The sequence below is a fragment of the Anolis sagrei genome, chromosome 2 (assembly GCF_037176765.1).
Source record: "Anolis sagrei isolate rAnoSag1 chromosome 2, rAnoSag1.mat, whole genome shotgun sequence".
NCBI lineage: Eukaryota > Metazoa > Chordata > Lepidosauria > Squamata > Dactyloidae > Anolis > Anolis sagrei.
The window spans coordinates 233,792,696-233,815,065 of NC_090022.1; the positions used below are offsets into that span (position 1 = coordinate 233,792,696).

A 22,370-nucleotide genomic window follows, 5' to 3' on the forward strand; every position below is an offset into this window, starting at 1 on the left:
TCATGGAAAATTGGAACTCATTCTGCCCTGATATATTACCTAGTGGCTGAACAAACGAATGAAATACCATTTGATTAAGTCTATTGCCATGGAGCTCTGAAGCCTGCTTTCCCATGGAACCAAGAGGAATGTCACTACTTTGAACAACTCATTTCCAGATATATATCTTTGCTCGCTGAAGGTGATTTGGCTCCTTGGTTAGGATCCCTGCTGAGAACATTCCAAATCAAAGGCTTACCCAGTACTGCTGAATGCCAGTTATAATACACCATATTTTAAATCCCACTTTAGACTGATTAGTTCCAGAAGTCAAAGCACTCCAGTGTGTATGAATTTAGCCTGGGGTAGTACCCAAGCCCTAATTTGAGCAATAGTTGTATGATATTACAAAGAAAATGAATGCTGACTGCCTTCTAAAGGAGATGATTTTTTTTTTTACAGATCTACTGCACAAAGTTAATATATGTAGCTGGTTTATAGAGGGGTTATCTCAGGAGTTCATCCAGATGGTTCATATTTCAGGACTAATTGTATGCTTCAAGACTGTTGAGCAGCAGGACCTCATAAATCAGTTTCCTAGAAAGTCTCAGGGTTTGCCAGTAATTGTCTCAAAATGAAGGAAGGAGGGGACCAGTGACTTTACGAGAAAATGTTGAAAAGAAGCAGAGATGTTAACTCAGCTGTGTGCAGTCCAATGGTGAATGTCTAGCTGCACCCAGATTGGGCATTTTGTGTTATAGCTCATATTAGGAACATTTGAGCTCAAGATTAAGAACCCCTGAGAAAGAGAAACAGTAAAATCCCGGAATTTGCAGAGAATATGTTTCTGGCCAGCCCATGATTACCTGCAACCATGACTGATGTTCATTGAATTCCCTAACCTCCAGTACCAGCATAGAGTTTTCTTGATAGATCTAGAAATTTCTCAAGAGGTATCTTCTCTAGGAATGTGATAGGTACTTCAGGGTGACTCTATAGTCACTTTTGGGGAAAGATTACCATATAATTACTTGGAGGACTTAGCAAATTCCTAGAGAATTTGCTATGGGTTCTATGCTTACAAGGGTCTTACTGTATGTTCTCACTCCAGAGGTACTTAGTGATGAATGCTGATTTCAGTGATGATTTCTCAAAATATATGTATGTTAAAGAATAAGCCTAATAATACAGATTCCTGTGTTACCCCACAGACTTAAATGAATTCATTTAGTGCAAGTAGAGTAAATCCATTGAATGAATGGGAATTAAATACATGTTCATTTATTTATTAATTATCAGTCATTAATGGATTAAATGGAATTAGACTTGAATTTAGGCCCAAGAAAATTCCAATTAAAGCCCATGACAGAAGTTGTCTTTGCACAAGTGGGTTTTCTAATTTGCATCCAAAGATGAACGGCCAAATTCATACCACATCCCAGTTAAGGGCACTGATTTAATGCTCTGTTTCAAGGGGATTCTAGTGGATAGGGAGTCCTGATGAAAATTGATATTGCCAGGAATAGTGTACAAATCTTTGCATCTCCACTGGGAAGAAGAAATTGCAAGCTGAAGTGGATTCACATCCAACGAAAGGCTCCAGCAACAGAAAGCAACTTTTCCTTGGAGTGCTGTAAATACTCATGTAAAAGTCTAGACATTTTAGGCAAAATATCAACCCAAAAATGTAGGTTGACATATTCATGGATCAGTGGATCCATGCATAAACACTTCAATCTTGTCAAAAAAGGGACCATCTCTGAATATACTGGCAAAAGACAAGAGCATAGTCCATCATGCTAGAATCTAAAATAAGCCCTTTCACCCTCTACTCTCTCCACTATAGCAATACTTCTGGGTTTTTTAAAAAAATATATCTTGGTGAGAAAATGCCAGTGGCAATTGCTCTTTGGTCTTCCCCTTTAAGGAGCACCAAGAGGAGAGGGCATTGGTCCTTTTAGTTTCCCCGGGACAGACTAAGCTCTTGGCTTTTGCCAATCTATTCAAACAATGACATGGTTCCTTTTTTATATGATGTAATCCCTTACCATAATAATAATAATAATTAATAATTATAAACACAACTATCTCTCTGAGTGAGAGGAGGCCTTTCTGAATATGCAGGAAAGTTATGCTGGTGGTGGCCAGAGATGGCTGGCTTTCTAAGGTGTTATTGGTGCTTTCCCCAATCTGAGGAACAACTCCATAGGTCAGTTCTGGGACTATACATTACATTAAAACAAAACGAAGAAGGGAATTGTTTTGAACGCTGCAATTTGCAGAACATGTGAAGAAATCTAAGAACACTCTGCACTGTAGATTTCCATGACACTGAGAAATAAGCAAAACTAAAAAATTTCCCTGCCAGCTCCCCTTCCCCCTTTCTAAAGAAAGGACTAATTTGCTATTATTTCTTATTCTTAAGGTTCCTTAACCTGGCAGAAAGTTACTACCACTGGTATTGCACCTCTAACTCTCAAACATAGTTCAGCTGTTGTAGGGGAAAACATCTATGTGTATGGTGGTACCAAGTGTGGAAAAGCTGTTGATGACCTGTATGTGTTCAATACAGGTGAGTAGAACTGAACTCATAAAATAAGTTTGGCAGCATTCTAATCAAACTAAAATAGTGTAGTGATGTTGCTTGTATATATATAAAAAAGTGAAAATAGAACACCATAGTTTCCTCTGGATTTTTTTTACGACCAACAATGAAATAATGAGACCAGAAACAGAAATTTGGGTTGAATCAAAACCACTTTATTTAATCTGTATTACTTAATTGGACCTGAAAAGGGAGTACCCTGAGGCCAGTCCAGTTCAGGTGTCTATCCTAGGCTCCCTTCTCAACATACCTTTGGGGAAACACCTGACTTCCATCATAAACACAGTAGCTGGGTTTTTGGGATTGGTTACTTACTGGAAAACAAACCCAGAGCTCCCACCCAAAGTCATGGATCTAGTAAGTGAGAGCAAAGTCTTTAGGTCAGCCTCAAGAGCAGAATCCTTCCCCTATCCCAAAGGTTCTAGAAACTGTAGCGGTTGAATCAGAGCCCTATCCTTCACCAAAAGGAGTGCCAGGGTGTACACCAAAGACTTTCTCCCTCTCCTCCCTGCCAAATCACAGCCTATTTGCACACACCACCCTGAATCAATCACTTATCTCCCTCAGATACAGCATGGGATAGGAAAACAAAACAAAAAATACTGGGGGTGGGGGGAATTCCTACATGGCCCCAAAGAAACCAGGAAACTCAGTGCCACACTGCAACGATCCAAAGAATCATGTGAGAGCATTGTCAGGCCTTCAACAATGGTAGCACAAGGGATTAAACCCTTGTGCTGGCAGGACTGCTGACTAGTAGGTCAGTGGTTTGAATCTGGGCAGAGTGGGATGAGCTCCTTCTGTCAGCTCCAACTCCCCATGCAGAGAAGTCTGCCACAAGGATGGTGAAACACCAAACATCCAGGCATCCCCTGGGCAACATCCTTATAGACAGCCAATTCTCTCACACCAGAAGCAACTTGCAGTTTCTCAAGTCACTCCTGACACGAAAAAAAATTATGTGACCCCACTCCATCTCGTGCCATTAAATGTAAATCCCCGGCAGTTATACATCCATCTTACATTATCATAAGCTCTGAATTTGCTGCTGATTTGCTACATAGCACATCACCTTTGATAGCTGTTGTTGACCCTCATTATTTTTTGATACTGTTGTCTGTTTTTATCCTTCAGGCTTTTAACATTTTGATGCTAGATGTGTAATGCAACCATTTGTGCAGTTAATCACTAGATAAATTACTGCTTTTGTGAGTGACACTCTTTCCTGCAGAGCTCCTATGGTTTAAAAATTATGTACACTCAGTTTGTTTCAGTGTGTTCTAGTTTTGGAATACACCGAGAAAATTTACATTCTGTATATCCCACACTTCTATACATTATTGTTCATAACATTCTAAGGTACTTGTGCTGTCATTGCATTTTTCAGTATCCCAGAGTTGGACTCCAGTCAAAACATCTGGCTCAGCCCCAGGTTCCAGGTTAGTTATTCATTTGTCTAGCTTTATGTATAGGTAGCTGTTAACAGAGCTTGAACTAAAATGAAATAGCATAAGCAAATCATAATTTGACCTTGGTCCCATCTCTTCTGATCATACAATAAACTGCTAATGAATAGAGAAACAATTCTGAATAAAGCCTAGTTCTCAGGCTCAATTCAGGACCATCATTTACATGTCCACCCCATTCATATATAAAGAAGGTATGGAGTGAGTGGAGTGTGTCAGGAATAAAAAGATGCATGCAGAGGAATGAAACTGAACACACTTTATGTGTTATTTCTCTACAGTTGGGTGATTCCCTTTCTTTTTTATTCTTTGCTCCTATAGAAGAAATTAGCTCAGAACAGAGGGACATCAGGACAGAAAGTACATAATGGAGGGATGAGGTTAGTGCAGGGACTGTATCACCATTTTGAAAAAACATACAGACCTTCTGGACCAACATAACACTTGAACGCCTATACATTTCCATAGACAAAGGCTAGCTGTTAGCTGTTCTGTCTGCCATTTTCAATTTCCTTTATGACTTAAATCTAGCTGTGAGGAACAGAAATATGCCTATTCTCAATTCCATTGGCAGAAGCAATTATGCTGGCAGATATACTGTTTGACTCCCGCTGATGCTACATTAAGACATTATGGGAAATTCAAATGATAGAAGAGCTCACAGGTACCTACTATGGACTAACATGATACAACTTTTTGGAGATGCAGTGTTAGGAAAATGTAATGACAATAGGCTCAATCAAATATTTCAGAAAGGCTGAGCCCAGAAGCCATAACTGCATTGCTTGCTCTCTGAACAGCTGTAAGTCTTTGATTTGACCATGGCTAGCAGTACTTTATTTCCCTAGAGTCTTGGCCATCTATTCAAATATCACATTTATTAGTAGTAATTTTATTGTAGTAATTTTATTGATTAGCCCTTAGGCCATATCACAATAAGAAACAGAACAACAAGGCCTGACAAGACCTGATCACACTCCACGTAGAAAGTTAAAATAAGACACTTATAATAATACAGTAAATACATATGATAAGACATGCACATTTATTAGATTCCTGGAAACCTGAGCTTGCTGTCTTATGATAATGAAGAAGTGCTGGTGGATATTCTTATGCTGTGTGGAAGAGGCAGGTGCATATTTGCTTGTTGTTGTTCCATGAAAGACCCGTAAGGCAGAGAAGTACTAGGATGGCACTACTAGGTCTCTGAGAAAAGAGGGTTTGAATCCCTGCTCAGTCGTGGAATTCCACTGAGTGACCTTGGGCAATTTACACTTCCTCAGCCTCAGAGGAAGGCAATGGCAAATCTCACCAAGAAAATCCTAGGAGATGCTTCCCATGAACTCAAGTTGAGATCAAGGCACATCACAACAAACAAAATATTCCCAGCTTTCTTTTTCTCAGTACTGCCTTGTATTAAATATGGTGATCTTAATGTATCTCCATATTGAGACTGTGTGGAAAGACTGAGCTTACTCTCCATTTTGGCAGTTTGGTCTGCACTTTCCCCTGGAAAATGAGGATGTTACTAGAACCAACAGAACCCCATATCTCTCTCATTTTCTTCTTTCTGCTTTTGATGGAAGGTGTTTTATTGTGTTTTGTTTGATATATTTTTCCCACTCTTTAGACAGCTTCAGCTCCTAATATACAGCCCCAATCTCATTTTCCCATCTATTTATTTATTTACTCATTCTAATGCTTCCTTGTCTGCATTTTTCCATACCAACCTGATCTTCAGGCAATCTGGAGGCTGAGATTTGATATCACAACACAATTGATTATTTATTTTTGCAACTTTTATTATAGATCATATTGAAGAATTCAGAAATAGCACTTGTTGACACACCAGCTTTCTTGAGATCTGTTTATAGGTTTTGTCCAATACATCTTTTCCATCTGTATTAAACTTCATTTTATTATATCATAGTTATCAGATTTTATCTAATTTTATGGCAGTTCTTTAAAATATATCATTTGTTAGAATAAGCATTTTGATGCTATGTGTTTTCAATGGTAGCTAGTAGTGCAATCCATTAAAAATAGTTCTAAACTTCTTCCAAAAATAGGAGGCACCGGCACTTTGTTTCTAAAGTCTTTCCAAATTTTGGTGGTCTATGTGTATGGTCGTACACAGAGTGGTCAAAATTTCGGAAATCTAATGAAACTTACAGATATTTGTGAGTACTTTGTTAATGGTGGTCGCGATTGCGCAAAAGAGAAAACATCACTGTCAATGGAGAAACTTGAGGGGATTCTCTCTACATTATGTTTGAGCTAACCAGATGAAACTTGCTACAGTGGCAGAACGCATTTACCACAGTTAGCTCATCAAATTTCAGAACGTTTGGCTTATCCACTGAATTTTGACAATTTTTTTAAAGTTTTCATTTAAAAAACCTTTTTTAAAAAATACAAGAACTATCTATTTGAATTTTATATACAATGCAAAAGATAATGAGGGCATCAATCCACAGAAATTTCAGAAAGATTCATATATCTACAGGTTTTGGGGGATTTTTAAAAGTTTAGACCAAAACAATTTATGCCCCAAAAAAGCAACAGCAGTAATCCCCTTGAATGTCCGTCTGTCTTTATGATACACAAACACATAACGTCAAGGTAGCACAGATACTATTACTTACTTACTTTAGTCCTTTTTGCAGATATTTATTTTTCTTAGACTAACTAACCAGCAACTGTGAGGCCAGCCCTCACTTGGGTCCTTCAGCCTCATTTGAGTCCTAAGCAGCATTCTTGGAAATGTATTTTGCAGCAGGGCCTACCATTGGGGGTCTGGCCTTTCCATACTACGGTTAAGGTGACTGTGATTAGTCACGCCCAGAGCTCCCTTTCTTATGGCAGAGCCAGCAAGGAATGAGATTTAAACTTTATGTTCTCTTGGCTTTACCAAAGTTGCTTAATGGTTATAAGTGAAAATTTGACTGACCTTGGGATATATCGAATGTTACAGGACATTTATGAAAAATGGGTTAGTGATTCAAATTCTAAATCCCCACCTTTCCTGCATGCCTTGGAAATAGCTTTGTATGCACAAATTTAATAAATCAGATATGAATTCCAATTTTTATTCTGAATTACTCACCAGCCTAGCAGCTAGTACCTTGTGTATCACTGGAATGATTTACCTGCTCTGGGTTTTAGTCTAGGGTTTAAAAGTGCTCTCCAAAGTGGGGAATCTCTCTTTTTTTATATAGGGTTCAGTATTTTAAAATTGAGACTAAAACCAAGAACTGATTCACTGTCTCACTAACATGGGAATCATCAGTCACTACATATTGTTTCAGAATTTGGGAGAAAGGTAGAATATAACTCAATTTTTTTTTTCGTTGCTTCATATGTTTTTCACTTTAGCTCTATGAAATTCTCATTTAGGATGGGTATAGCAAAGAATGATAAGAGCTGTAACTCAAAATATCTGAATGACCAAAAGCTCTCCACTTCTCTGTTAAATCTGCTAAATTAGGTTCTTATACTTAATTTACTTTTATTTGCTCCATTGCCACCGCTGATACCACCATAACTCAATGACCTAAAACCAAATTATTAAAACTTCTTAAATTATTCTTTGCTCACTCAAATTATGGAGAAGAGCATTTATTATATTTTTGGAACATACATAGAAACCTGAACATGACAAATTGCAGTCAACTCAAGACCATTAGGAATCATAGGGCACCAGCAGAAAATACAAGCATGACAAATTAGTAACTATTTTTCCTTCAAATAATTCTGATACATAAGCCAGGGAGGCAAAAGAAAGTCGCAGCTATGTTGTTATAAACACTTCAAGTGTGAGAAACTTTATTCTGTCAACAATCTTTTTGTATACTATTTTGTAAAACAAACTTTACAAAATAATGTGTTCCTTACACATTTGCTCTGATTTGGGGTTGTTTTTTTTTAAAAAAAAAAACCTTAAGATTCAGTTTGGATATACTGGGTTCAAATCAATAAAAGCTCTGTGGGTTTTTATTCTCCCTGCAGTTTAGCACATTATAAAATGCCTGAAAGGGTGGGGATTTTTGTTTGTTTAATATGTCAGCTATCAACATTTCAGTAAAACGAAAATGGACTGGATTAATCTTCAGTGAAATCTAAGCCTCTTGGATGAGTTTTGCCCTAAATTTGCCATCACAAATGCACAAATATTGCCCACAGGAGAATTCAGCACGACTGAAGTGGTCAAATATTACATCAGTCAGTGAAAGGAGCTCAACCTTGTAACATGTCCAGATTGTTGCAAATACATATGACACTGAACTATAAATGCAACTGTTAGAAATTTGGGCAACAGACATTGTGCTGAATATTTTGTCTATTTCTTTTTTAAAAAATAGCATAAAATTTAGACAACATCGAGTAACAATCAGACTGTTCAGAAACCGAGAAAGTAACAAGTATACATGTTTGCACAACTAACAGAAGATGAAAGGTTAAAGCAGAATATATTTAAACTCTCAACATCTCACAACCTCTGAGGATACCTGCCATAGACGAAACGTCAGGAGAGAATGCTTCTAGAACATGGCCATATAGCCCGAAAAACCTACAACCCAATCTGCACAACCTTTGTATTTACTGCAAACTTGGTGTAGTACTTTGGTTAACCTAGAATCTCTACAATCCCAAGGTGGTAATGGAGTCTTTGGTTCTTGGCATTTTTCTAGCAGAGTTCAGCTGAAGAAATGCCCAAAGGTCTGGCTGTACCACATTGTAAACCCTGCCCCACTATTTGCTTCAACTCCTCACTGCTATCTATCAGAAAATACACAAAAGATTTTGTTACCTGCCACAGCCCTATACGATTTCCCAAATGCTATACAATATTGCTGAATATTGATACATTAACTAATGAAATACATAATATCAGAACATTTCAGGTTATGTTTATGAGCTAAGTTAAGTAGCTTAGAATGAAAAGTTTCCTTGGCATATGCAGGCATCAAAACAGTATTATGCCTTGCATTCACCAGAATTGATTTTGCATTTTTCTGTGACTAAATGACTCTAATAACAACAATAATTTAAATGTATTGACTGGTGCTCCTCAAATAAGAAAGAATTGCTATTACTCCTATTGTGTAATCACATCCCTTATTACAAAGGCAATGAACCAGTTCCTGCAGTGGAAAGAATATTCAATATATTTATATTTTCCAAAAGAAAAGGAAGTTATAATAAGGTGGGGGCTTATTTGAAGGAAAAAGTCCCAAAACGCTGAACACCAAATGTGATTGTAATGTGGCTTCTGTGTTTTAAAACCCAAAAACAAAAGTTGCACTAAGCTGGAACTTTCTTCTGGTCAAAAAAACCTTTTTGAAAGCCCTCTGGCACCCACCAAACTTATAACCAAACTTGGCTTACTACAGGTATCTTAGGCAAGAGTGTGTTGGAATTATCACTCCGGCTTGTGTTCTGAGGTAACACTAAAAGATTATTCTTTAAATTATACGCTGCCACACACACTCTTGATTGCGGCAGGAAGCTGCTTTTAAAACTTCACCTACAGAGGCACACGTGAGGCAGATGTTGTGGACAACAAAACAATGATGTTTATTTAAGAGAACTGGAACAATTCAGGTATAAAGCTTAGCTGTTTCAAAATATTGACTTAAAAGCGTGTGGTTACTTTAAGCAGTTCAGACTTAGTTACACAGGAACACTTCTCTCTCCCTCCACAGAATTTACTGACAGGATTGATTCTCTGAAAGTAATTCTAAACACCTCCACAGATAGTCCTACCCTGGATCTATCTCTACATGTCTCCACCAGCTATTTCCTTAATAGCTGTAGAAATCTTTTCACTAGCTATCTCTGCTACTGACAAATTTCAGGCCTCTCTCACTAACCCTTCACCACTCCTAACTCCCAGATTAAATCACTTCTGACACCCAGATTCAATCTGCCTGACAGGGTTTCAAAACGTCCCCTTAAAGTCATTTTTTTTCTTTTGCCAAGTTAGGCTCTGCCCACTCCCACCCAGCCAATTACAGTCTTCCCTCATTTCCCTCCAAAGCCGCTATTTCTAAACATGCCCCCTTCAGGAAATGAGTAACTAAAATGGATTCCCCTGGCACCCTTTCCAAAATGGCTGTTGAACTTCTTGGGCCTACTTTTCTAGGCTTCTCCTAGCCTAACAGGTAGGGAATTCACTACAGATGTCATCTGATCATAAGGAAAAAAGTTGCCTTGGAATCAAGAATATATTTTGTCTGTGCAAAGCACCTCCCACTTTCTACCAATTACTCCTTCCTACTTTAACCCACTGCACTCCGTCCCATTTCAGAGCATTCCCTGACCCTCAAGAGTAGTTTTTAGGGATTACAAATGGAGTTTCAATGGAAAAGGGAGGCTTGAAATCTCCACTGCTCTAGTGAAACCCTGTTCTCTTGCTTTAAGACTCATACCAGTATTCCATTGTTTCATACACAAATGCATCAAATTTAACTACATTGGTAAAGGACTAGTAAACATATATTGCTAATATATTATTTATATAATAGGAGCCCCCGGTGGCACAATGGGTTAAACCCCTGTGCCGGCAGGACTGAAGACTGACAGGTCATAGGTTCAAATCCGGGGAGAGCGCGGATGAGCTCCCTCTATCAGCTCCAGCTCCTCATGCGGGGACATGAGAGAAGCCTTCCACAAGGATGGTAAAACATCAAAACATCCTGGCGTCCCCTGGGCAACGTCCTTGCAGATGACCAATTCTCTCACACCAGAAGCAACTTGCAGTTTCTCAAGTCGCTCCTGACACAACCAAAAAGAAATTTATATAATGCATGATTGAGCTAAATAAACATTCTATGGAAAATAAACTCATCCAGTGGAAAATATTAAGTACAGTAGAATCTTACTTATCCAACATAAACAGGCCAGTAGAACGCTGGATAAGCAAAAATGTTGGATAATAAGGAGAGATTTAGGAAAAGCCTATTAAATGTCAAATTATGTTATGATTATACAAATTAAGCACCAAAACATCAAGTTTTACAACAAGTCGACAAAAAAAGCAGTTCAGTACATGGTAACATTATGTAGTAATTACTGTATTTACACATTTTGCACCAAAACATCGCAATGTATCGAAACAGATGTGAATCTGGGCGTTGGATAATACAGAATGTTGGATGAGTGAAGGTTGGATAAGCAAGATTCTACTCTATGCCACAACAGGTAGGCGTTGAATATGAAAGTCCCTTTAAACTAGAAAAAGGCAAGCTAGTGTGTTTCATACGTACTACAACTCCCACCAGCCCAAACCATAATGTTTGGTGGTCATGAATTATTGTACCCATAGTGCCAAACAGATGGAGGAAACCACTTTTGATTGATTTCACTGTTCCCATTGTTCGTTAAAACAATTTATGAGTTGGGGTGGGTGTGGCAAAGTCATTTGGTTATTAGGAATTTCTAAGTGGGTAGGACCCAAATGTTTTGGCATCTGAGCTAGACCAGAAAATGAGCACATGCACAAAAACACAAAACTCAAGGTTCATTATACCCAAAATAAGTTACCTGAGATATGTGTGTCTATAAATGCCTCCTCCTCTCTCTGGCAGCAGAATAAATTAAATATCTGTCTTCATCCTTCTCATAATATCTTCATCCTTCTCATTATTCTGAGCCCTCCCAGAATAATCACTCTGCCTAAAGATGAGATCGATTTTTTTAACATGGGTAACATTTAGCAACAAACTTTGAAGTTGGTGCTTATTGGGCAGGAGAACAGAGAATAAAATTCTTACTTTTCAACTATAGCTCCCATAATCTCCAGTGGCCATGCTTTCCATGGCATTCTCGGTGCTGTAACCCTAAAACTTTTCAAACAATCTATGAAATAGGAAGAGAGAAACCAGGACCATGGCACACAGGGATAAGAGCTAGAGACTAGAATGAGAAAAGCAAGCATAGAGCTCCTCCAGAGGAAAATGTTAATTATCAAGCAAAGGATTGGGCATAAACTGGTAAGAAAAGGATTGAACATAAACTGTCCCTTGGGATGGGTCAGTTCAGAAATCAAGAGTGCCATCCATTACTCAAAGCCCACAACCTCCCCTCTGACATCACTCAATTTTTCTAAAAAAAAAGACTGCAGTTTCTCATTTTCCAGCACCTGGGGAGGTACTCGATACTGCTGTTGTTGCCTTGAAATGCCTGAGAGTTAATTCAAAGAATCTGGACAGCAGGGAACAGCAAGTGGCAGGTATACCTGACCCTTGTAGACCTGCTGCTAGAGTAGATTACAATACTGGCTTTTTCTAGCAGTTATTTCGGCAAAAGTCACTTGCCATTGCTGAACAGATGTCAACTTCACTGCTTCATCAAAAAGTGGTACAGCAGCTAAGTGACTGAGGTGTGAATCAGAAGAAAGCCCCTGGCTTGACCCTCTCTTTTGCCATGTGCTCACTTATGTTAGGCAAACCTCTCTTCAGTCTACACATCAACAATACTGGATGAGTTGATGTAAGGATTACAGAAGAAGTCATGCAGCAAAGGCTGCAGCTGTCCACAGGCTTCCCCGATAGTAAGTCCTAATTGAGAGACAGAAAAGTTAAGAGAAAAGTGATTGTGTGCTTAATTAATCACTGATAAGCCCTTTAAAAATCTATCCAATTGTATTTATATTAGAGAGCACAAAAATGTAATATTGCATTTATTCTAATTTTCTGTTTAAATTAAAATTAAAACCTTGTATTAAAAACCTTGTAAGGATAGGCTGAAAAATGCCACCCACTAATAAATACAAACACATGCACACACATGCATACAATGGCATGCATGTGAGAAAAGAAGAAATAACTACATGAATTTTTGAGAACCAAATAACTACCTGCTGCTTGGGTTGCAAATGTTATGGTGACCAATGAGGTAAAGAGCTAAGAGAGTGGAGGAAGCAGTGAACCTGTGATTGCCATTAAAATGTAGGAAAGTGATGTCATGTGGACACTCAAATGATGGTTTTCTGCAATTTTACAACAGATCCAGTAATTGGAGCAGTTTTGCCTAGTCCTGCCTCCTATGATAGGAAGCATAGGTGCTGCATGGTCCACATTCTTTGATATCCTCCAATGATTGAAAGAAAAGTTGCCATCAAATGTCCTTATTATTGTCTTTATGTGCTTTCAAGTCAACTCTGACTTATGGTGACCCTATAAGAAGTTTTTATGGCAACCTTTATGAGATTTACCATTGGTTTCCTCTAAGCTTGAGAAAGTGACTTCCACAGCAAAGTGAGGATTCAAATCCTGGTTTCCATGGTCTTTGTCTAATATTCAGACCATCCCACCACCTGGCTTTATAAAGTTCTTAAGAGGAAAAAGTTGTGGCCAAACTATGCCTAATCTGATGTAATTATTTTGGGAAAATGTCGAGAGCTTCCATGAATCAGAATAATTAAATCCTCTCTCCTGTTCATATTTCTCTCCATTGCTTCCCTTTCTTGTATTCACTTCTCTTTTCAGTCATAAGTGACTGAAGCACAGTCAAAGGTCACATCATTTCCTTCCCAGGTGTCCTGAGTACTTAAAAATTGCTCAGATTGTTTCCTAAATTCGGAACTTGCAAAATCCCACAAGAGTAATAAAATAGTCAAAAGTTTTCCTTCTGGAAATGTATTGAATTATCCATCCAACCTTCCTCTGTGTTGCCCCATGGTTTATTCCCTGTTGTTTACCACATCTCTGTTCCTATTCTTTTGATCCCAATTTAATTTTTGTTTGCATGAGCTACATGACACACTATACATTTCAAATGGTGCTTAATTTTTCAGGTCAGGCCATGCTTTTGCATCCATTGGAGAAATCATCTATATGTTTGGAGGTTGCTCCAACGAAGATTACTATTGTACAGATGTGTTTGCACTGGACACAGGTGTTATTTATTATTACAGATCTTTTACCATGATCATTTACCATGAATTACCGTTGCTCTTAGCAAGAGACTTGGGAATGGTTTTGTGTTTGTTTGGAAGTTGAGAAATAGACATATAAAAGGTAAAAGGAAGACAGGACCAGAATTTAAAAGTATCCTGATAAATTAGAAAACTGGACAGGAATCAATAAAACAGAATTAAATAGAGACAAATGCAAAGTTCTAAATTTAGGACACAAAAAACTAAATGCACAATATAGTGAAAACATTACTCAGCTGTTCTACATGTGAAATGAATCTTGGTATTATTGTTGATAATAACACGAAAGTTGAATATGAGCCAGCAGTTCACAAAACATGTAACGCTGTACCAAAAAAGACAAAGGCTAGTTTAGCCAGCATTCATAAAAGCATAGTTTCCAATTTGAGGGAAGTAATAGTCTCCCTACATCATTTGCTGGCCAGGCCTCATCTGGTGTGTCCAGTTCTGAACTTTGGGAGAGATAAAGTGTGGTATAAATAAATATAATGAGCTTATAATAATATACAAGTTAGAGTCCAGAGAAGGGCAACACTGATTATGAGAGGTATATGTTTAATATGCTTTTAGCCAACATGCATTTAAGAAGTTTTTAACTGTTGTAAATTTTACCCATTTGTGTGTTCAATCATCCAGAAATTGTTAATCTCTTTAACCTGCATACCTTGTACACCTATGGTGCCATAAGGGCTTTGGACAATAATATAATGCTGTTTGGTGTTGAGAGGTAAATGAAGAAAGGTAGAAGGAACTGGGCATGTTCAATTTGGTGAAGAGAAAACTCTTCACCAAATTGTGATTGCACTCTTTAAATAACCCTAGGGATGTCACAGAGACGAGAGTACAGAAAAGTCTCGCTTATCCAACATAAATGGGCAGGCAGAACGTTGGATAAGCAAAAAATGTTGACTAATAAGGAGGGATTAAGGAAAATCCTATTAAATGTCAAATTACATTATGATGTTACAAATTAAGCACCAAAACATCATGTTTTACAACAAATCAACAGAAAAAGCAGTTCAATACACCAAATGTTATGTAGTAATTACTGTATATACGAATTTAGCACCAAAACATTGCAATATATTGAAACAGCTGTGGATCTGGGCAGGAGGCAGACTGTGTTGGATAATACAGAATGTTGCATGAGCGAAGGTTGGATAAGTGGGACTCTACTGTATAAGTTTGATCTAAATAAGATTGTGCAAATTATCAATATTGACTAGTGTTGCCGATTATTTTACCTATAGCTTTTTCCAGACCTGTACTTTATTACGCCATAGTTCATGTTTTGAAATTCAAGTTAATGCAGTTCAAATTAACTGCAAAAGGAAAAACTTGGAAGGTCCAATAAATCAGTCTAGTTTGTGGGTGTAAATTGCGACTGTTTTTAAACCTCCTACATTTATAAGACTCCTTGCCAAAATGTATGAAAAATCTGCTTTTACAGATTGTGAAAAATAACAGAAAATGTAAAATGTTTGTCTATTGTCCCCTACTCCCCCGTTGTCTAAGTATCTTTATCATGGCAAAAGTGTGAAGTCAAGGGAGAAAAGCCAGTTGGGAGGTCACATCATACATTTACAGCGCACCATGATAAGGTAAAAAAAATAATCCTGCAATTTTTTTTGGAATGACATTGCTTTCCTTTTTATTTTGTTTGAAAGGATAATAAGAAATTTTACTTGCAGAAACAGAATTTGGTAAAATACCAATGGCAGGAATGGGCAGACTTTGGGCTTGTAGGACATTAATTAGGCCCTCCTACAGTGAGACATAGAAGAATTACACTTTGAATTAAAATAATTCTGAACTGAGGAATTGGTTTTGATGGCTGAAACAGAACAAAGTTCACAATCTTCAAGTTGCCCATCCATTTTTGGTAACCTCTGGCATCTCATAGGCAAAGGAATATAGGTTGGACATCCCTTATACCACATTCCGAAACTCAAAATCCTCTAAAATCTGAGATTGCCAGCATGGGTGATTGATTATGTCAAGTCTATATTTCCTGCTAAATCCAAGGCCCATAAAGAGCACAAATGCCCATGAAGACCAAGAGCTTACATGGGACTCCCTTGCTGGGTAGAAGCAGTGACACAGGAATGAGTCATTCCCTTTCCCTGCATTGCTGAGTGCAAGGATTTCTGTATTTGAAAGTAAGAATAAGGATTTGGCAAATAAAAATCTTATAGTTCTTGTGGGTTTTTTCGGGCTATATGGCCATGTTCTAGAGGCATTTCTCCTGACGTTTCGCCTGCATCTATGGCAAGCTTCCTCATTTCTCATGTTATTTACTGCAAGACACAAAATAGTCAGAACTTGGAAAAAGCTAGAGAATTTATCAATAAAGAATTGGTTAAACAGAGTGTGGGTGATAGCCTTATCAGAAAAGGTAACCTATAAATTAAGATTAGCAAAAGGAGAAATAAAAGAAGATTTATTTGAAAACACAAGGAAGCCATTTATTAGTTTCATGTGCAAAAGTAATGGCAAATTTCAACCACTAAACATCCAGGAAAAACTGTGAATGAACAATCAGAAAATATATTACAATAATTATATGCAATGGATGTAATTATAACAAGTGGAAGTAATAGACAGGTGTATTTTTAGAATGCTATGTGAATGAGAGGGGTGTGGGACTATAGAATTAGAAATAGCTGGTGTGACAAGACAATTGTATTGTGTGTGTGTGTGTGTGTGTATGTATATATGTATATGTGTATATATATAAGGATGTGTGAAAGGAAAGGGTCATGTCATCAGTGTCCCATCAGTACAGCAGACTGGTTTGAATCAGAGCTGATCCCATTGTCCAGGCTGCTCGGGATACTCTGCAACATCCAGGAAACTCAAGAGTATCCCTTGATGTTGATCAAAACAGGACAAAGCTGATTTAATCCTGTAAAATATGCAATATTCACTAGGAGTTGGCAAACATTGTGGGAACAGCCAGAAGTGAATTTGCAGTGAGTCCGTGTTTTCTTGCTGTGTATACTTATCCATAGTGGCACCTTTATTTTCTGATGATTCATGGACATAAACTTCATTTTAGGTGTAACATTATTTAAAACTTTATGTATAGTAGTGCTTTCAGGCCATGTGTATATGGTATGTAAAAAACAAATAAAAACATAAATAAATGAGTTCCATCTCCAAGATGATCTCATTATTTGTAAATAAATACAGATATTCAAAAATCCAAAAAAAAAATAATCCAAAATACAGAACACTTCTAGTTCTAAACATTTTACATAAGGGATACTCAACCTGCTTGTTGTCCCTTTTGTTGTGCACTACAAAAGAGATTGAAAAATTATAACTGGAGGTCAGTTATGAGTTTTAAAGAGGCTAAGAAAAAAGCATGCCAAGAAGAAAGCAAATCAAGCAAACCCTTGTCATGACCGTCTCAATGTGAAAGACCATCTGAAACCAGAATAGGACTTTGCAGTCACAGATCCACTGCCAATACTCCATGTATGGAAGACAATCACACTCAGTCACGAGCGATCACCTACAATGATGCCTCAACCCAGGCCCGTAGCCAGGATTTTGTTTCGGGAGGGGGGGCTGAGTTTGGTTCGGGGGGGCTGAGTCTGAGTGAAAGAGGGTCTACCCTAGCAAACCTTTTGTATCGTTACCCCAATACCCCCATGCATATGGAATATATTGAGCATGGTGATCAGATCATGATATGAATAAGCATAACAGTTTAAATAATGTACCAGTAAGGCCTTCTCATGGACCACCATGAGAATTTCAGGGGGGGGGGGCTCAAGCCCCCCAAGGCCCCCCCCCCCCGGCTACATGCCTGCCTTAACCTGTGTCAGTGGTGGCTTTGCCAGTTCATTCCTCTGAACTGCAGCTGAATAGTTTACGGAGAAGGGTAATAATTTTGCTGCTGCTGTTGTTGAGCAGTGAGAACTCATTACAGTTGGACTGCATTAACCAGACTCCCACAAAGAGAGCCAGATTTACTTTCTTGCTGACTCTTAGCCTATAATAGTGTGAGAATCCTTTAGGTAGAGCAGAGGTAGGCATCCCAAGGGCTGAACTCATTTCCTCAAGAGGCATTCTCCATTTTGATAGGCATCTGCAGGCACCCCCACCCCCATTCCTGTTTCTTACATCTCCCTTTGGGATTTAAAATAAACTTACCATTCTGGTCCACCAAACACTATGGATTTTTCTCATATGACTATCATTACAGAAAGCAACCACGCAATGCATAATTATTGGTTGCTCTAACTCATTAGTGTATGATTGTGTATGAGGGTGGGCTTTTAGTAATGTGACGTGTTTTTACTACTTGAGTCCTGGGGCTGGAAACGAAGGCAGGAAATATAAGTAAATAAGATAAAATGTGAGATAGTGTAGTGACTTCTCCTTTCTCCATCGGAACAGGAAAGGTTTCACTGTTTCATTTAAAATTGGGATATCAGGAATGATGGGGAGACTGCAATTCAGGAATTGGGGGAGAGTGTTGATGTACTTTCCCAACATTCCTCCTTTCTTTTTTGGTGTTTGCAGCTTTTTTCAGTTATACAGATGGCATTTTACAGTGTCCTTGAGACCAAGTGTGCAGAAGCTCCTTTATTCATTTGCCAGTCCACACCTATCACTTGTAGTCCTTTACAATGTGAGGTAGAGATAGGGAGAAGAGCTGGCTGCCTTCCAAGCCAGAGCATTTTAGCAGATTGTAATTAGCAGAACCCGGACATTTCCAAGGCAACCAGAAATAATGATCCACATGTGTCCCCAGAGGTTTGGGTAAGGCTTACAGGGCAAGACAAAGGATTACAAAGGAGCCCCAGACATCAACAATTGGAGACAATCAAGGTATCCCTTGAGTCCCTTGTTTTGTAGGATGAAAGGAGTGTCGAGAGATCCATCTTTTAAATTGGCAAAGGAATTCAGATTAGCAGATAACTACTTTTCCAGGGGAAAAAGTGTACAAATTACCATCAGGCTGACAGTAACAGGCAACCTTTATATGAAAATGAAAGGAAACAGTTGAGAATAGCTAGAAGTTTAGGATATTAATCTTTCATTGAAACAAGACCTTTAATGGGACCATATATATATATATACACACACACACACACACACACATATATACACACACACACACACACACACACACATATATGTCATTAAGGAAGGACAAAACAGGAAGTTTGGGGTGTCTAAAGTATTACTACTTCCACATCTGTTTTTGTTGTTTGTTTTAGGACATTTATCTGTTTGGAGGAACTTCAGAGTCTGAAGAGGGTCGCAAAATCCAAAGGAATGATATTATGAAATTAAGTTTAGGTGAGTAGGAGAAAGCTACATCTATTTGAAAATGGTTACTTCCAAGCAAGTTATTTTTGCTATTTTTTTTAAAACTGTGCTAAAAAGTTTTAAAATATGCAAAGTTGTTTTAGTTTCTGCTTCTTGGCTATGGGAGGCTTTTCATTATGCCGCTTTCTTTCCTTTGAACCTTTTGTATTTTTTTAAATTTTAAACACGTGGCAAAGAACCAGTAGAATCTGATGCACATTTTACATTTCAATTGATTTTTTTTAACTTTGCATGTCAAACAGAGATGATATAGTACTGCTTTTGTTGGACAGTAAACAAACAAAGACTGGGGTTTTTTGGGGGGGGGCAGCTATGTTAGTTTATTGCAGTAAGATAACAAAGAATTCACGATTAATAGATTTATTATAGCATGAGCTTTCATGGACTCACAGTTCAATTCTTCAAACAGAAAATGCTGTTTTGAAGGAGATACAATATATAGAGCAGAAAATGAAAGATAGACAGTGAGGTGAGGGCAAATTTAACTTTAAAATTATACTTTAAATTAAATTTAACTTTAAACTAGGACTTTAAATATATAGAGACATCTCCTAGTGCTAGCAATAAAACGATATTGTGGAACAGTTAGGTTCCACCATGATAGATATCCATGATTGTGAGGGGAAAAAAACTTTGTTAGCACCCTGAGTTCACAGCACATATCAATGCTTGCTGTGTAATTTTTTAGCTAAAGGGGAGCTCATTTGTTAGCAGGGGGATTGGTTGCATCTAAGAGCCATGTTTCAGGCTAACCAGATGTCTACAATCAATAAAGTTGTGACTTGCTTATTTCCAGACTCAAACAATGTGTGTTTTCCCTTATGGTGCAAAGCCTGGATACCTTTAAACTCACACCCATGTTCCTAGAATGTCAATTAGTGATGATTCACATATCTCTTAAAATACTTGTGTGTTTTGTACTGCTTGATTTGCCTTTGTTTGGAAACACAGTGATATTTGTTAATTCTTATTTCCTCTTCACTGTTTCCATTAACAGGCTTCTTTCATGTCAGAAATTTATTTAAAATGAAGCCATGAATGCCAGAAAGCCTTAAGTTTACATGTACTGTGCAGAAATAGCTTTGGTTCCAGATTTGGTTACAGAAACAAGCACACTGGAGGTGTGTTATGGAGTTGGGAAATCGGTGTGAAATTAAAATGTATAACTACAGTTTTTAAAAAGTTTTTTAAAAGCATGACTCAAACAAAAAACTTGATTAGGTAGGTGGGTCAATATGCATCCTCAAGAGCAGTGGTTCCCAACCTTTTCTTGACCAGGGACCATTTGACCGGGGACCACTTTGACCAGAGACATTAGTATCAAAAGGGTTGTGAATCAGTTTTTGGTCAACTTTAGATTCAGTTTGTTTAAATGGGGTGCTAATTCAGAAAATTGCACTGGACGTGCTACATCAGCTCTAGTTTCTGATATAGAACATATGCCCTCCAGTTGTTGCCATCTGCTCATCCACAGAAAATCATATAATCTAGAGCAGATGTGGTCTATCCAATGCAATTTTCTGAATCATAATCCCAAATAACTCCAGAAACATGCCTAAAAACAAAGGCATAAGGTGCTCCCACTTCCGGGTGCCACATCAAACGGCTCCGCTCAGGGGGAGGAGGGAGGAGGAGGAGAAGCAGTAGTCAGGAGGCTTGTTGTCATTCTTTTGTGGGTAGTCAGCCTCTCCCCTCCCAACATCCTTGTTGCCTTGGCACTATAAGAGATTTCGTGAAATCAGTCACTTTCGTTGCAACAGTGTAGTAACAGTGAGGCCGTGGACCACATTTTAGTTCTTGGGACTACTGGTGGGGAACCACTGCTTAAGAGTTGTGCCTACCAGGAAAATCAATGCTTGCTTATCTTACTCAAGAACCTAAGAACAAGAAACCACACAATTTTTTCCTCCTCACCTGCAAGTTTGCAAGACACTTTTCAGATCTCAATGAGAATTTTCACATTTACAGGGGGAAAAGTTCTCAAATTGTAGTATCTCAAAACTATGATACCTGATGCCTTATCACATGGATCTTTAAAAACTGAAATGCTCAATGAACTCTTTGAGGCTTTTGAATTAATCAGACAATTCTTCTCTTTATGTGATTTGATCCTCAAAGGGAAAAAACAGTTTTCTGCCCCAAAGGATTTGCCCTTCAGTCAAAAAAGAACCCAGCACTCCTTGTCTCATGTATACACTTAACTGAACATTTCATGCAAGGGTTAATGGTTCCTTGATATTTCTCAACATTTCAAGCCAGAGAAATTTAGTGAGTTTTCTTCTCATCCCTGATGCCTATGGTTGCCAGTTTTTCAATTTAATATCTGAAGCCCTGCATTTAACTCTGGTTTGATGTAATGTAGTTTAAAGATTATAAAATGTCTCTCTTTTCCATGAAAAAGCCACAGTTGCTAATTCATTACATTGAAACTCTTTCAACTAAGTTGTTAAGATGATATTACATATTAAATAGTTCATGGTTGTAAATGTTTGATCAGTTCTTGTCTCAACTTGAGTGAAATAATATTTGTAAATGCTAAGATAAGTTTTAATTTCCTAAGATTGCTAGATTCTTCTGTTATATTAAAGGTAAAGAAAGCATTATGAATTTGTTAATAACCATGAATGTCAATTCAATAGATATAGCCAAACCATTTATCTAATTTATGGATCAGTATTCATAAATTAGATGCTATATATTAGGCTTTACAGTACCTTAAGTTGCTATTTTATGTACAGGCAGTCCCCTAAGTTATGAACAAGATACATCCTGTAGGTTTGTTCTTAAGCTGAATATGTTGATAAGTTGAAAGTATATTTTTTAAGTGTACCTCCAGCCGTGTGTATGTGTGTGTGTGTGTACACACACATGCATGCATGGGAAAGCATAGGGAAGGGTGAACACCCCTGCGGTGTTTGTTTTGCTGTCTGTGGCCTGTTCAGAAGATTTCACCTCACTTTCTTTCCCCGTGATAACTGGATTTGGAGGGGCGGAGGGGATGGTTTGCTGAAGAAACAAGGATTGGTGAGAAAGC

General features: G+C 37.9%; 1 protein-coding gene across 1 annotated transcript in view; it reads left to right on the forward strand.

Annotated features, from left to right (window-relative positions):
* The window catches only part of LOC132766443 (rab9 effector protein with kelch motifs-like), a 61,643-nt gene that overhangs the window by 12,781 nt on the left and 26,492 nt on the right, over positions 1-22,370 (forward strand). Inside the window, exons 7-11 of the mRNA XM_060760822.2 lie at positions 2,405-2,551; positions 3,972-4,023; positions 13,850-13,950; positions 15,506-15,591; positions 19,225-19,306. Of these exons, the coding sequence (XP_060616805.2) occupies positions 2,405-2,551; positions 3,972-4,023; positions 13,850-13,950; positions 15,506-15,591; positions 19,225-19,306 (468 nt within the window). The remainder of the gene's footprint in view (positions 1-2,404; positions 2,552-3,971; positions 4,024-13,849; positions 13,951-15,505; positions 15,592-19,224; positions 19,307-22,370) is intronic.